We start from the raw sequence: 15,655 nt of genomic DNA, 5'->3' as shown, positions 1-15,655 counted from the left end.
ATGTCCCCTGACCCTGCCATTGTCCAGCCTCCAGCTTGAACCAGACTGTATGGGGACTAGCACCCAGCCTGGACTGCCTGGTCCAAACCAAGTTTTATTCCTGGCTCTTTAAAAAGTGTCAACAATTTGATTATGGACAGGCATTGGAGTTCAAAAATAAAAAACACACCCATGAAAACATTTAGGGTTGTAATTGAAATGACGGGGAAAATAAGGTGTTATGACCAATTGGTTGGATAGTTGAATTGCCTTTATTGTTTGCCATTTGATCAGAAGTTGACCCTGGGTGGGTTGTGTCTTGTTCTAAGCCGCACCAAGCCTGTCCTCGCCAGTTTCTCCCTTATTCTCCTCCTCCGCCTCCATGCTCCGTTTCTTCTCGGTTACCATGGTGATGTGACTCATCTTCCATCTCCCCCCCCCCCCACCCAAATACACCTCTACCCCCCCATACCCCTCCATCCCCCACATCTTCAATCCCTCCTAGGCCTGTCCATGCCAACGATGCCAGGGGCACTAGGACCGCTCGCCATCCCCTCGTCGGCTGTGGCCGGACGGATGCCCATCCACGGCATGCCACCAGGCGCCCTCCACTCCGTGCTGCTGGTGTCCAACCTCAACCCCGACGTGAGTGTCCTTCCTCCTCCTCCTCTTCCTCCTCCTCTTCCTCTCCTCCTCCTCCTCTCGGTCACCCTCCTCCTGCGTTCCACAGCACACAGCTGATGTGTTCGGTCAGTGTAATGTCCAAACTTGGGGGGAAAAAAACATTTTAAAGGAATCCTATGCAAGTATTTTAGCTTAGTATAATATAACAACTTCTAAGTCATTTTGATGGTAAAGGAACTTGTCATAGCTGGCAGCGCCCTGCAGGCGGAGAACCAGCCCGGCGATTTGGCTGTCTGCGCCCCAGAGACATCTCGCGAGAATGACCTGGTCAGTAGATATGGCTCTGTGGAAAGTGTCTTCGCCCGTTGCTGGTCCTTTGGCTCCAAAACAAATGCGCATGTACCAGTGTCCAGGGGGGAGGATTTACAATGTTGAGGTAAAACGTAAATATTACCCAGAAATGAATACCCCAAACTGCATTGGATACCTTTAAACCATGGTCATGAAGCTGTGCTGGACGTGAGAGTCCCTCCTGCTCCTCCTCTTCCTCTCTTTGTCTTCTTCTCGACCTTCCTCCTCGTCTCCGACACACACAGCCAATCTGTTCACCACGCCATCTTGTGACAGGTCTAAATGAGATGCATCATCAGCTCTACATCTACATGAGAAGACCACTTGACACTCTGTGTTTATAGATAACGCTCGACTGTGATGATGTTAGAATGTGTTGGGTTATTTCCAAATATGATGCTATGTGTTGGGTTAATTCCAAATATGATGCTATGTGTTGGTAGCCTAGAAATCTAGACGCGCCCCTAGCGGCAGCAACTCTCCGTTTGCTTGTGAGCTCCAGAAATCGAAAATTAATCAGGCATCGAAATCGTGTATAGAGTCGTTTGGTGGGCTTAACATAATGATTGATGGCAGAGTTGCAACGGTTTGGCTTGAATTCCCTGCTATTTGAAAACAAATATCCTATTGCGTCCTATTGCGTGCAGAGGGAATTTGAAAGACAACTGATTATCCCGCCCCTCGGACTGAGCACTGCGAACGGTGAGTGCCCAGACCCTACATTTTAATGTGGGTCTGGCTCGCCAGGCTAATGTGTTGGGTTAATTCCAAATATTATGCTATGTGTTGAGTTATTTCCAAATATGATGCTATATGTTGGCTTAATTCTAAATATGATGCTATGTGTTGGGTTATTTACAGATATGATGCTACAGTATGTGTTGGGTTATTCACAAACATGATCATATATGTTGGGTTGGGGCATTCACAAATATTTTTGTAGGCGTATTGTGTATGTCTTTTGGAAGTGGCATGTGTGTGAAGTCATGACTGTGGAAACTGTGTATACACACTGTTGACATTTGTCCCTTTCGTGGAACCGTAGTTTCATCAGAGAGAGCTAGAGATCATGAAAGAAAATCACTTCACTCATACCGTGAAAGGCTTAAATGAGAGCAGCCCTGTTCCAGCGTCGAGACTGGCAGGCTGGAGGCTCCTTCCAGCTCCTACACACCTGAATAAACCAATCAGACACTTGCAAAGCCCTTGATTAGACGAATCTTCCCTGGTAATCCCCAGGCAATCAAGGCGTTGTTTGTGCCTGCTGGCTCATGACAGACTGAACCTAGCAGCGCACAGCCGAACTGTGGTGAGATCTGTCATGTGACAGCTGAACTGTGGTGAGATCTGTCGTGTGTGTGTGTGGCAGATCAGCGGGAGCCAATGAGCACGCTCTGTAGGTGCAACTCAGGTTTAGGGGTGGGAACCCTGATTAACAAGACACAGTGTACAGGTTTAGGGGTGGGAAGTGAACCCTAGTTAGCAAGACACAGTGTACAGGTTTAGGGGTGGGAACCCTGGTTAGCAAGACACAGTGTACAAGGAGTCACTCCAAGGGGTGCCATTTTTTCGATGCCATTTACCAAGAACAACTTAATTTCTCAGGAGACAGACAAGGCATACGCAGCACACAGCCTAATCCAGTATGTCGGGATGGCGTACAATTAAAGCCATTTTGATTCTCTGTTGTACGGCTTAATTTGCACAACACTGTGTACAAATATTCTCAGCAGAGCGATTTGCCCCCTCTGTCCATACTTAATCAATCTATTCCAAAACCACTGCAGATTTGTTCTAGTGTGAAAGTCAATTTCAGTCACACTTTCTTCTCGCTGAAAGAATTAGAATGTGTTTACAAGAAAGCGTTCTCATTCTTTCTGAGTCAAGTTTGAACATTTTCTTAAGTGTGTGGCCTTTCTGATTGTTCAACAGTTAGATCTGGTTGAACAATTTATTCAAATCTTCACCCCTAGTAATCTCTCCGTGTTTGCCATATTTTAGCCCTTGAGTCATCCATTGTCTACTCAGAACAGAATGGTAAACAGTGACTTTACAAGGTCACATTTGAGAAGTGAGGGGATTTTTAAAGTTAAAGGTAACTGATATTTAGCAGACACTTTTATTCAAAATAAAAGACTCGCAACGGAGAGAATGGAACCCAGGTCGACCAGCTGTCGGTCAGTGACATTCCCACTGCTCCACTACGCCCTCCAGTGGTGAAAGGAGTGAAAAGAGTAAGGAAGTGGAGTAAGCTGTCTTAACGCCAGAAATGCAGGGGCGAGCAGAGACCTTTGAAAGGCAGGGGCTCAAATTTTAAAAAAAGGGCACATGGACCAAAATTTTCAGAAAAAGTGTTAACTTTATTTACAACTTTGATTACAACCCAATAGAGAATACATAGGCTACATGCAAATTATATCAAAATAAAACATCTTCCATCACACTGTATCCACAAAATAAAAATATAACATTTGCAAAAAGTGCAGCATGGAATCTTGCATCATGCTACCACAAGTTAAACTCAAAAAATACCTTGTATCCTTCTATGAGACGGTATACAAACTATATTCTCAAAAATAAAGCACCTTCTATTCAATCATTTCACACTGTCCACAAAATAAAAATATAACATTTAAATGCAAAAGAAATGCAGCATAGAATCTTCCATCATGCTACCACAAGTTAAACTAAAAAACAGCTTGTATCCTTCCATCCAACTATATACAAACTATATTCTCAAAATAAAACATTTTATTCACGATTTCATACTGTATCCACAAAATAAAAATCTAACATTTAAATGCAAGAAATGCAATAGGAGTGCATGTACTGTATGCCTACTATAGCCAGGGCACAGACAAATAGGTCTTTTCAGTTTTCATTAGGCTATTGTCTACACAGAGATCATAGACTATAAGGCTACATCTTATTGATTAAATTCAAAATCTAGACGCACCCTAGCGGCAGCAAATATGTTATTGTCTAGTCTTGTCAGGCTATAATTTTAATGTTTATCACAGTGAACTACCACCATTAGCAAGCTGGTGTCTTGCAGATTCACGTCCTGTGCGTGTGGCCACTGAGTGAAATGACGCGTAATGTAGCCTACTGTAAACAGAGAACGACGTGTGGAGTTGGGTTAAACAACTACAGTAGCCTATGTCGTCGGCTTATGACGATTTAGAAAATGTTTGCCTTCTCTGTTTTATGAACTAGGTCTACTAACCTAAGCTACTATAACATCTAAACAGAATATGTTATGAACGTTCAGCCTTAGATTTTCAAAGCTGCCAGGGTTAAAACGGGTTTGATAGCCTACTTCATTGAACATGAAACAACTTTAAACATTTTATTCTCTATCTCTAAGCTGAATACTATTGCACTATTTAGATAGGCTAACTGCCAAGTGACCTTACCGTGCTCCCAAACGTCTCCTGCAGCACTGTGCCTGCGTGTATGGCAAGCCATTTTAACATTTACCCGCTAGACTGGATATGTATTGCAGATATCTGTAATTCAGTTTTGCCTAGTCAAAATGAACATTTTAGATATCCGCAATTGAATTCTTCCTATCCATAATTGTCATTTCAGATATCCACAAAGACATTCTTCCTAGGACAAATGACGCCACATTTGCTATTCATTTCTATGGGGTTTATCATTACGGATATCTACAATTGACCTGTCGCTAAGCCCCGCCCCCCATTGTTACCGTGTGAAAACTTGGACAAACAAACCAGTCTTGATTAGAAATACATTGTGGACAATGGCAGCTGACAGTAGAAAGCAGGCTTTGAGGACGTTTTGATCGATAAGAGGATTTACTTTCCTCCAGAAGCTATGAAAAGGGACTTATTTATGCTATGGAGGGGTGTATTCAAAACTTTAGAATACATACAAGGTGACAAGCAGTTGTGGCGAGTAGCCGTGCAAATCACCGTGCAAAAAACACTGACGTTAATGCTAGCTAGCTAGCTAGTGGAAGATTGATACTAAGATATGTTAGGTTACGTTAATATTTGATGTAGTAAGAATATAGTAGTTGGTTAAGGAGCATTTTCATCTTGGGATTTAACAGGGAACCTGTGCCCACGTTGTTGGCTTAGTAGCCGACATTACGTCGAGCTGTTGCAAATGCGAGAGACGTCCTGTAGGCTACTGCTGATGAAAAATATACTCTGTTTTCTAGCCTCTCGGGCTAGCCTACCAGCTATCAGAATTACACGTCCCCCATGTAAAACGTTTGACCATGGTTATCCGTCGGGGTTTTTTGAGTTAATAAACTCTATAAATAACCATTAATTTGTCATTTTATGCCTGCTCCCTGTTGTTTCCTATGGAGTTGTCCGAGCTGATGTCCGAGTCCCATTGAGGCTGGACTGTCATTGGCTCATCAACGTTCTAAGGGTGGCGCTTAGCGACAGGTCAATTCAGTTGCAGATATCCATGTGAATTACGGATATCTGCAATTGAATTGTAGATATCTATAATTCCAGTTAGAGATATCTACAATTTGATTCTGACTAGTCATAACTCCAGTTGAAGATATCTTTAAAGGGGAACTTGGCTACTATTTCAACGTACCCGTTTAGAAATCTTTAGGATGGTTAAATGACCTGACCGGTGAAAATGGTGACTTTTCCCGCCGCCCCCATAGACAGTGCCCCTAGCGTCCCCAGGCGGAAAACCAACCTTGCAACATTGAGACTACCGTCCCGGAAAGAGAAGTGAGATACAAGAAACTTGTTTTAAATCGTGTTTCTTACCTTGTAACATCCACATTGTCATCCGAACTTATGCTAACCGTTTTGCTAGCTTGTAAACAAATCCATGTGCTTTATCTTTACCTTTTTCCACAGTTTGAAATAGCATAATGCACAATTTCTCCAGCAGAGGGGGAAATCCTGCCAAGTTTCCCTTTAATTCACCTCAATTCAAGATATCTACAGGTTCCTTTTCAGATATCTTGAATTAAGTTTTGACTAGGCAAAATGACATTGTAGATATCTGTAAATGGAATTATGACTAGTCAAAATGACGTTGTAGATACAGTTGTATATCAAACTGGAGTTAGGGATAGTCATAATTTGATTGTAGATATCTATTATCAAGTTATAGATATCTTGAATAAGTTTTAATTAGAGATATCTGAAACTGGAGATATCCATAACTTTCATTCTGCCTAGTCAAAATGTAATTATAGATATCTTGAATTAGAGTTTTGACTAGGCGAAATGACGTTAGAGATATCTGTATTGCTATGCAAATTAGGCCCGCATCCCACTTTAGGCGGGAGCAGAGCGTGTTGTTGTTCAAATCATCAAATCACATAGCACCTGTTAACTGTTAACTTTGTAATTAGCACTAATTAGCACCATGTCAGAGCAGCCAGGGGGCGAAGGAGTTTTTAATCGTCTTTTTAATGCTGCAGCCTATGCAAGACAGGAGCTGGCAGCAAGAATTGATGATTCAATGTTGCTTTGATTTTTTCGATTACAGCCAACACCATTATGAATGGAGTTTCCTGTAGATGGTGCTGGTGCATTTAGTAGCCTAGGCCTACTAATTTATGTAGGCTACAAAACAGAGATCAAGCCAGTTGATAACGTGAGAGTCTAATAAGCCACACAGTGTCCCTGAGTTTTAGTTATTTTAGATGTCAACAAGACATTACAGCCATGACTGCTTCTTCTTCTTCCATTCATAGAAATAAGGAAAAATAAGCCCACTTCTTCTTCGATTATGTTGGGGAGGGGAAATTAGCCTACGGACAGAGAATGTCTAAGTAGACGGGCTCTGCTACGGATCTAAAGAGCAACGTCTTGCACAATAATTTGCACTAGTCATAATGACGTTTGAGATATCTTCACCTTTCATTCTGCCTAGTCAAAACTGAATTAAAGATATCTGCAATTGTCATTTAAGATGTGTGACGAGTTGAATGTTGTTTTCAATGACGTGATGACGGATATCTGTAATTCAGTTTTGCCTAGTCAAAACTAAATTACAGATCTCTATCTGACGTTTCGACTAGTCACAATTATGTTACAGATATCTTGAATGACAATTCCAACTATCCAAAATGTAATTGCGACTAGTCAGAAAGACGTTGTTGATATTTACAGTGTTAATTCCAGATAGTCAAACTTAGCGGGTAAATGTTAAAATCGCTTGCCATACTGTGCACCTTTTGAGAGTTCACTGAATGTATGACGTCACGGATTGGTGGCCGCAAACACAGAAAATTGTTATTTTTGTAAATTTCTAATTTCACAAACTATTAATGAGACATTTTAGTGAATATTCACGTTGGAACTAGCGGAGTATTACAAATTTTAAAAAGTAAAAAACGGGTCTTGTCAAAAGGGCACTTGGACATCAAAGGGGCAAAAGGGCAGGTGCTAGAGCCCCTGTAGCCCCCCTTCTCTGCACGTGCCTGCAGAAATGTGTGTCAGAACTCACACTCGGTCAACTTAAAACTCAATTACTCAGTGACAGAAGTGTTGTATAAAAGCAGTATGACATGTTTCTCACATGATTCACTTCCACTTCTTGATGTCTTATTGCTAGGGATGTACGATATATCGGCGGCCGATATATTATTAGCCGATAAGTATAGAAAATAGAAAATATTATTATCGGTCCGATAACAGAATTCTGGCCGATAATTTGCGCAGATATTTTTTAAAGTCCTAATTTAGGCCTACGTAAGGTCCGTCTGGCTACACTGAGCTAGCCTACTTGAGCTTGGTTGGCTATACTTTTTCCTCAATACAATGTCAGCAGTGAATGTATTTCACCACTCTGTCAAATCTGTGGATATGCATTCATTTGGGAATCTGCATCTCAAAATCCTCTCGTGAATGATCCACCAGAGCGGAGCTCAGCCCTATCTAGAGCTGTCTTGTGCTGGTGTGTTTGCACTTTACCGCGCTGGTCGGGGAAACAAATAAACAAACTCGTTAGTGGGACGAGTACATAAGTAGGCCTAGTTCTAAGTTGTGTTTTAGTATTATATTTGCATTACTTTAGCTTGGGTTTTGTATTATTACCTAGAAATATGCTAACCATTCGTGCTTCAGTTCCAGACAGGTCATCATAACAAGTTATTAAAACCTTCGGGGCTAACGCCTTTCATTTCTGCTGCAGCAGGTTGTGCGCAACAGAGTAGACGGACATAAGATACAGTCTGAGGAGTTGCAGCTTTATTCAGTTACCCGCAGTTGAAACTAAACCTAAGTTTCCCTCACAAACTCTGGTTTGGTCGCTATACTGTAGCTTATTCCAAGCTGAGCAGTTTATGAGCGTTTAGTCCTAAATGAAAACGATTCAAAGTTACTCTCTAGCCACTCACTCGCAATTCACTGACGTCAGGTTCACTTAAAGGAGCCACACATACTGTAGGGCTAGGCTACTGTTATGTTGTTGACTGCTGTACTATTGAGGACTATTATGAGTTCTGTCCATCATTTGGTGGTAGGTAAAATTACTGCAATAAAATTATGCTTATTAAATGCTTTCCCCAAATCACTTTTCACAATTTTTTTTCAAGAGTAATATTATCGGTTATCGTATCGGTATTGGCCACAACAAACCAATAAATATCGGCTATCGTTATCGGCCCTAAAATTCCATATCGGTGCATCTCTACTTATTGCCTTAATGGATAGGACCATGCTCCTGTTTGACTGTTGTTGTTGAATTTGTAGTGCTGTGTTGTGTTTGGTTAAGGCCTCAGTAGAACAGCTAGTCAGTGGGTGTGGAAGAGCACCAGCTCTGCTGGTGGTGTCAGATTTCTGTGTTTACTCTTTAAAGTCACTGGTTGCTGTCACAAGGCACAGGCTTGATTGGGTTCTGGAGATAAGCATCGTTGTGGCCTTTGTGTGTGTGTGTGTGTGTGTGTGTTTTATTTGTTTGTGTATGAACATGGATGCGCCAACAGCACGTTAGCTGGTTATTTGTATTACAAATAGCTCTTCTCTTCCCCCCTCTTAGCCCAATACCCCCCTCCAACACACGCACGCACACGCGCACACACACACACACACACACACACACACACACACACACACACACACACACACACACACACACACACACACACACACACCTTCTCTGGCGTCAGTGTTACTGGTGGTGTGAGTGAGAAACAGAAGCTTGTGGAGATAAGAGTCAGTGTAGAGTCTGTATATATGCGTGTGTGTGTGTGTGTGTGTGTGTGTGTGTGTGTGTGTGTGTGTGTGTGTGTGTGTGTGTGTGTGTGTGGAAGTGTGTGTGTGAGTGAGTGTGGCAGATTTTAATGATGCCTCTTCCTGTGTCACACAGAGTATATCACCTCATGGACTCTTCATCCTGTTCGGTAAGAGCGCCATTTATTACTCTGAAAATTGGATCCCCCCCCCCCCCCCTCCTCCCTCTCTCTCTCTCTCTTCCACACACTGTTATAAAGGCAAAAGCTACCAGGTAGGAAGCAAATGAAAGAAAAGTGATGCCTCCATTTCCTGCCAAACAAACACGGAGCCAATGGTTCAGCGATAGGTGGTGGTGGCGTGACTCGCTGGCTTTAGATTGTGCACCTCCAGCAGTGTGTGTGTGTGTGTGTGTAAGAGAGAGAGAGTGACTGAGTGTGTGTGTGTGCGCGTGTGTATGCGCGTGTAAGAGAGAGAGAGAGAGTGACTGAGTGTGTGTGTGTGTGTGTGTGTGTGTAAGAGAGAGAGAGTGACTGAGTGTGTGTGTGTGTGTGCGCGTGTGTATGCACTTGTGTGCGCGTGTAAGAGAGAGAGAGAGAGTGACTGAGTGTGTATGTGTGTGTGTGTGTGTGTGTGTGTCCTGCCACCCCACCCCACCACAATGTAATATCAGTCAGCATCTCTCTGCCAGGCTGGCTCTGACAGAGATACAGGTCAGCTGCTCTCCTATTGGCTGCCAGCCAGTGCTAGTGCTGCCTCTCCACCAATCACAGGCCACAGAAAGCCCAAGCCAAAGACAGAGACATACACTCACACAGAGAAGTGCAGATACACTTAGACACTTATAGAGAAGCACACGTCAGAGAGAGGAAAAGACTGTTAGCACAAAAACACATATTTTGAAGGTTTTGTTTCAGTTTGGCAGTTTGCCACGCGCACACACACACTCACACACACACACACACACACACACACACACACACACACACACACACACACTCCTACAGTATGCAGAGCATTCATGCAAAATCAATCTGATGTGCAGAACAGATATCCAGAATCGAAGTTAAGTTCAGTTTGAGGGCAGTTGCAGATACATCTTATATCCTCTTTCCCTCTCCCCCCTATCTTCTGTGTGTTTGTTTGTTTGTTTTCCCTCTCCCCCCTATCTTCTGTGTGTTTGTTTGTTTGTTTGTTTGTTTTTCCTCTCCCCCTATCTTCTGTGTGTTTGTTTGTTTGTTTTCCCTCTCCCCCTATCTTCTGTGTGTTTGTGTGTTTGTTTGTTTGTTTTCCCTCTCCCCTATCTTCTGTGTGTTTGTTTGTTTGTTTTCCCTCTCCCCCTATCTTCTGTGTGTTTGTTTGTTTGTTTTCCCTCTCCCCCTATCTTCTGTGTGTTTGTTTGTTTGTTTGTTTGTTTTCCCTCTCCCCCTATCTTCTGTTTGTTTGACTGTTTGCCCCCCCCCTTATCTTCTGTTTGTTTGCTTGTTTTCCCTCTCCCTCCCTATCTTCTGTTTGTTTGTTTGTTTTTTCCTCTCCCTCCCCATCTTCTGTCATCTTTTTAGATGATTTGTCAGTTTGTTTGTTTGTTTTGATAATAGACTGCAGTGCCTTTGCATTTTAATTCATGTAATTGTGTTCTGTGCTCTAAGCTTCTCTCTGACTTGTCTGTCTCTTCTCTCCCTTTTGCCTGCAGGGGTGTACGGTGATGTTCACAGAGTCAAGATTCTCTTCAACAAGAAAGAAAATGCCTTAATACAGATGGCAGATGCTACTCAGGCACAGCTTGGTAAGAACTGTGTTTGAGTTTGTACTGTGCGTACGTAAGAAATAACACATAGCCTTCCAGTTGCAATCATTATACAAATCACACATTCTGACTGATGCTGGAATACATCTGGTGTTCATCACAAAGTCAGCACTACAATAAGCGTAGGGGTCACATCTGGTGTTCATCACAAAGTCAGCACTACAATAAGCGTAGGGGTCATCATGTGTCATGACACTAACTAGCCCAGACGTCCAGACACTTGTACAAAGTCTTGACTGGATCTGGCCAGATTCCTTGCGTCCTGATCAGGTTTCTTGCATACTGTTTAGTATTCCATGTCCACACTGGTTCAGCTTCTCTCAGTCCCTTATTTACTGCAAGCTAGTGTAAACTTAACTCTGTCTTACTGCAAGCTAGTGTAAACTTTACTCTATCTTACTGCATGCTAGTGTAAACTTTACTCTGTCTTACTGCATGCTATTGTAAACTTTACTATATCAGCCAAAATTAAAGTCCCCCGTCCCTTGGTTCTTACATTTACATGTATTAATTTAGCAGACGCTTTTATCCAAAACGACTTACATGTGTCAACTACATTACAAGGGCCAGTGTCCCCGGAGCAACTTGGGGTTAAGTGCCTTAAGTGCCTTAAGTGCCATAACGGCTACTGCATGCTAACCCAGCTCCTTAACCACTACGCTACCACCATCGGTTCTTGGTTGTGGTTGACTCGCTCCTGGTCTTTCCCCTGTTCTCCAGCGATGAGCCATCTGAACGGCCAGCGTCTCTACGGCAAGGTAATGCGGGTCACCATCTCCAAGCACCAGACGGTGCAGCTGCCCCGGGAGGGTCAGGAGGATCAGGGCCTCACCAAGGACTTCAGCGGCAGCCCTCTGCATCGCTTCAAGAAGCCCGGCTCCAAGAACTTCCAGAACATCTTCCCCCCCTCCGCCACGCTGCACCTCTCCAACATCCCGTAAGTCCCGCACAGAACCGCCGTTCTTCTATTACGTTCTGCTCTCTCACGTTCTGCTCTCTCACATTCTGCTCTCTAATGTTCTCCTCTCTCACGTTCTCCTCTCTCACGTTCTCCTCTCTCATATTCTACTCTCTCACGTTCTGCTCTCTCATGTTCTCCTCTCTCACGTTCTCCTCTCTCATATTCTCCTCTCTCACGTTCTGCTCTCTCACGTTCTCCTCTCTAATGTTCTCCTCTCTCACGTTCTCCTCTCTCATATTCTAACTCTCTCATGTTCTCCTCTCTCATGTTCTCCTCTCTCACGTTCTACTCTCTCACGTTCTGCTCTCTCACGTTCTCCTCTCTCACGTTCTCCTCTCTAATGTTCTCCTCTCTCACGTTCTCCTCTCTCATATTCTACTCTCTCACGTTCTGCTCTCTCACGTTCTCCTCTCTCACGTTCTGCTCTCTCACGTTCTCCTCTCTAATGTTCTCCTCTCTAATGTTCTCCTCTCTCACATTCTCCTCTCTCATATTCTCCTCTCTCACGTTCTCCTCTCTCACATTCTCCTCTCTCACGTTCTCCTCTCTAATGTTCTCCTCTCTCACGTTCTGCTCTCTCATATTCTCCTCTCTCACGTTCTGCTCTCTCACGTTCTCCTCTCTCATATCCCACTCTCTCACGTTCTCCTTGTTATTTTTTCCCTCTTCTGTCTCCCTCAGTCAGTCCCGCATGCCTCTGACGGGGAGGATCCCTTATCGTCTCTGTCTCTGTCACTCATTCTGTTTCCCCACTTTGTGTGTGTGCTTTCTCTCTGTCACTCATTCTGTTTCCCCACTTTGTGTGTGTGCTTTCTCTCTGTCACTCATTCTGTTTCCCCACTGTGTGTGTGTGTGTGTGTGTGTGTGTGTGTGTGTGTGTGTGTGTGTGTGTGTGTGCTTTCTCTCTGTTCACCGGTGGCCTTGTTTTCTTTTCTGCTCTTTTTTCTCTGCAATCTCTCCAGCACTCCGTGAGTCAGTGGGCTCTGTTCGCTGTTTTACTCTGTTCCCTCTCTTTCTGCTTTTATATTCCATTTTGTTCCTTCTGTCTTTGTCTCGTCCATCTGTCCCACGTCCCGTGAGTCATCGCCTGTCTTGCCGCCATTCTGTTTCTCTGTCCCTCTCTTCCTCATCCTGCTCAATCAGTCTCTGCCTTTTTTACAACCCCCCCCCCCCCTCGTTTATTTTCTTTCTTTCTTTCTTTCTTTCTTTCTTTCACACTCTTTCACAAAAAAATATATATTTACCAGTGACTGACATATGACTTAAGGTGTGTGTGTGTGTGTGTGTGTGTGTAGGTTCCAAGCAATAAAGCAATAACTTGACTTTCCATTCTGCTACAGTTTTGTAACATCATGCAGAGGGCATGATTCTCACACCTACTCAATGTAATTTGTACACCTCTGCAGAGTTGTTAAACGTTTGAGTTGAGAGAATGCAGGGTACTTAACACCAGTGAAAGACCTATAATAATTTAAACATAGCTCTATGCAGTTGGCTTTTATCCGCCAAAACACACCTGTCATAACAAAGCCAAAGCTGTTATAGATTCAGCATCACATCACAACTGAAAGTGTGACATGCATTGTGTATTATTTAATCTTTACATTATTTATCTTGCCTGTGACGTTTGTTTGGCTGAGTTACTGATTCTCTTCTCCTTGTAAATATTATCTCCCTCTCTTTTATTTCTCTCTCTTTTCTTTCTTTCTTTCTTTCTTTCTTTCTTTCTCTCCGCTTTTCCTCCACAGTCCATCAATCACAGATGATATCCTCAAAGACCTGTTTGGCGGCAGCGGCTACACAGTCAAGGCCTTCAAATTTTTCCAGTAAGTCCAAACTTTGTCCATCTCCTGCCCAACCCCCTGCCTTCATCCTCTCCATCACTCCCAGCGTGCATCTCTCCTCATGATGTAATACGTCCATTGACACTGACCAGCTGTAAATACCATTCATTCATGCGGGTTTCTCTGTACACATTCAGGCCAGCCTTTTCAGTTTCTCCAGGACAGGTGTGCAAAAAATAAGACTTTGAGGCTTCTATGGCAGCCAGTAATGCTCAATGAAAGTCTGTGGCCTCTAGGTGGCAGCACAAGCACAGTACACATAATACAGTGAGAGTTCATTTGCCTGCCTGTGGGAGCGTGGACTTGGATAATGAGACCAAACCTTCAGGGAGACATTTTGTCATCCTGACATGGTTTAGGCAAAGGGAGCAGCTTCTGCTGTCTGAAGTGACATATCCATACTACATACATACAGTAATAACAGTGACATATCCATACTACATTCATACAGTAAAAACAGTGACATATCCATACTACATGCATACAGTGATAACAGTGACATATCCATACTACATTCATACAGTGATAACAGTGACATATCCATACTAACAGCCTGACATTACAGATTTAGACCACTGGAGTTGTCAGTGAGTGAAGTGTTTGTCATATTTTTCCCTTGGCTACAAATGGCACGTCATTTTTATTTCTAAAGCTCAGTCACATACAGTTCACAGAAATATGTGACTCATGCGGGCTTTACAAACGAGAGGATTAAAGAGCATAAAAGGGCAGCATTTCAAAAGCAGCTGAGACAACACACAAATAGCCCTTGTTGTACGATGCGCACACATGCATGCATTTTTATAAGGAGCGGGATAAACATTTTCCAATCCTTACATAGCCTCTGGGTGATTAGGTGTATGAGTCTTTTAGCATGCAGAGTGCTCTTGCGACCAGCAGGAGGGAAATCACATTTTCATACTAGCAACCTGCTGTGGAAGATTAAAGGTCTCCACACACACACACACACACAAACACATACACGCGCGCGCACGCACACACCCAGGTGCTAACACGGGTGTGGCACGCTCGACTTTCGACGTTCGATTACATTAGATTCCATTGTTTCAAAGACGACCCTCCTCATGCATCACCGCTGAACCCTTTTGCCGCTGCCTTGTACTTCTGTGGGCAGTCCGCACCGCTCAGTAAAATGCATTGAGAACGCTTGTCAGTCGACGCCGCTCAGTAAAACGCGCTGAGAACGCTTGTCAGTCGGCGCCGCTCAGTAAAATGCGCTGAGAGCGCTCGTCAGTCGGCACCGCTCAGTAAAATGCGTTGTGAACACTCGTCAGTCGGTGCCGCTCGGTAAAATGCGTTGTGAACGCTTGTCAGTCGTTGCCGCTCAGTAAAACACATTGAGAACGCTTGTCAGTCGGTGCCGCTCAGTAAAAAGCGCTGAGAACGCTTGTCAGTCGGCGCCGCTCAGTAAAACGCGTTGTGAACGCTCGTCAGTCGGCACCGCTCAGTAAAATGCGTTGTGAACGCTTGTCAGTCGGCGCCGCTCAGTAAAATGCGTTGTGAACGCTTGTCAGTCGGCGCCGCTCAGTAAAATGCGTTGTGAACACTTGTCAGTCGGCGCCGCTCAGTAAAACACATTGAGAACGCAGTGAGTTAAACATGTCAGCACTGATATACGTGGGCAAATGGCAGGAAGGGTTGGCACTTATATGCAGAGCACTTTTACATTACTGCTGCTTTAGACTAGACAATGTGTTGCTGCTGTCAGTGAATTGCTTTAGACTACTGCTACTTTAGACTAGACTATAAGTGAGTACTGCTGCTGTCAGTAAATTGCTTTAGACTACTGCTACTTCAGACAAGACTATAACTGAGTGTTGCTGCTGTCAGTGAAGCTGTGCATCGTTTCCCCAAATGGTTGACGGCTTTTACAGCTGAT

At 43.6% G+C, this 15,655-nt stretch overlaps 1 protein-coding gene across 5 annotated transcripts in view; it reads left to right on the top strand.

Annotated features, from left to right (window-relative positions):
- ptbp3 (polypyrimidine tract binding protein 3) overlaps positions 1 to 15,655 on the top strand; it is an 89,758-nt gene that overhangs the window by 65,998 nt on the left and 8,105 nt on the right. For all 5 annotated transcript variants that reach the window (XM_042059958.1, XM_042059959.1, XM_042059957.1 and 2 more), the window contains exons 9-13: positions 485 to 624; positions 9,280 to 9,313; positions 10,837 to 10,929; positions 11,671 to 11,887; positions 13,660 to 13,737. In XM_042059958.1, the coding sequence (XP_041915892.1) occupies positions 485 to 624; positions 9,280 to 9,313; positions 10,837 to 10,929; positions 11,671 to 11,887; positions 13,660 to 13,737 (562 nt within the window). The remainder of the gene's footprint in view (positions 1 to 484; positions 625 to 9,279; positions 9,314 to 10,836; positions 10,930 to 11,670; positions 11,888 to 13,659; positions 13,738 to 15,655) is intronic.

This window comes from Alosa sapidissima, chromosome 13 (assembly GCF_018492685.1).
Source record: "Alosa sapidissima isolate fAloSap1 chromosome 13, fAloSap1.pri, whole genome shotgun sequence".
NCBI lineage: Eukaryota > Metazoa > Chordata > Actinopteri > Clupeiformes > Clupeidae > Alosa > Alosa sapidissima.
The sequence above is the reverse complement of the archived record's forward strand: the minus strand, read 5'-3'. Positions and strand labels throughout refer to the sequence as shown.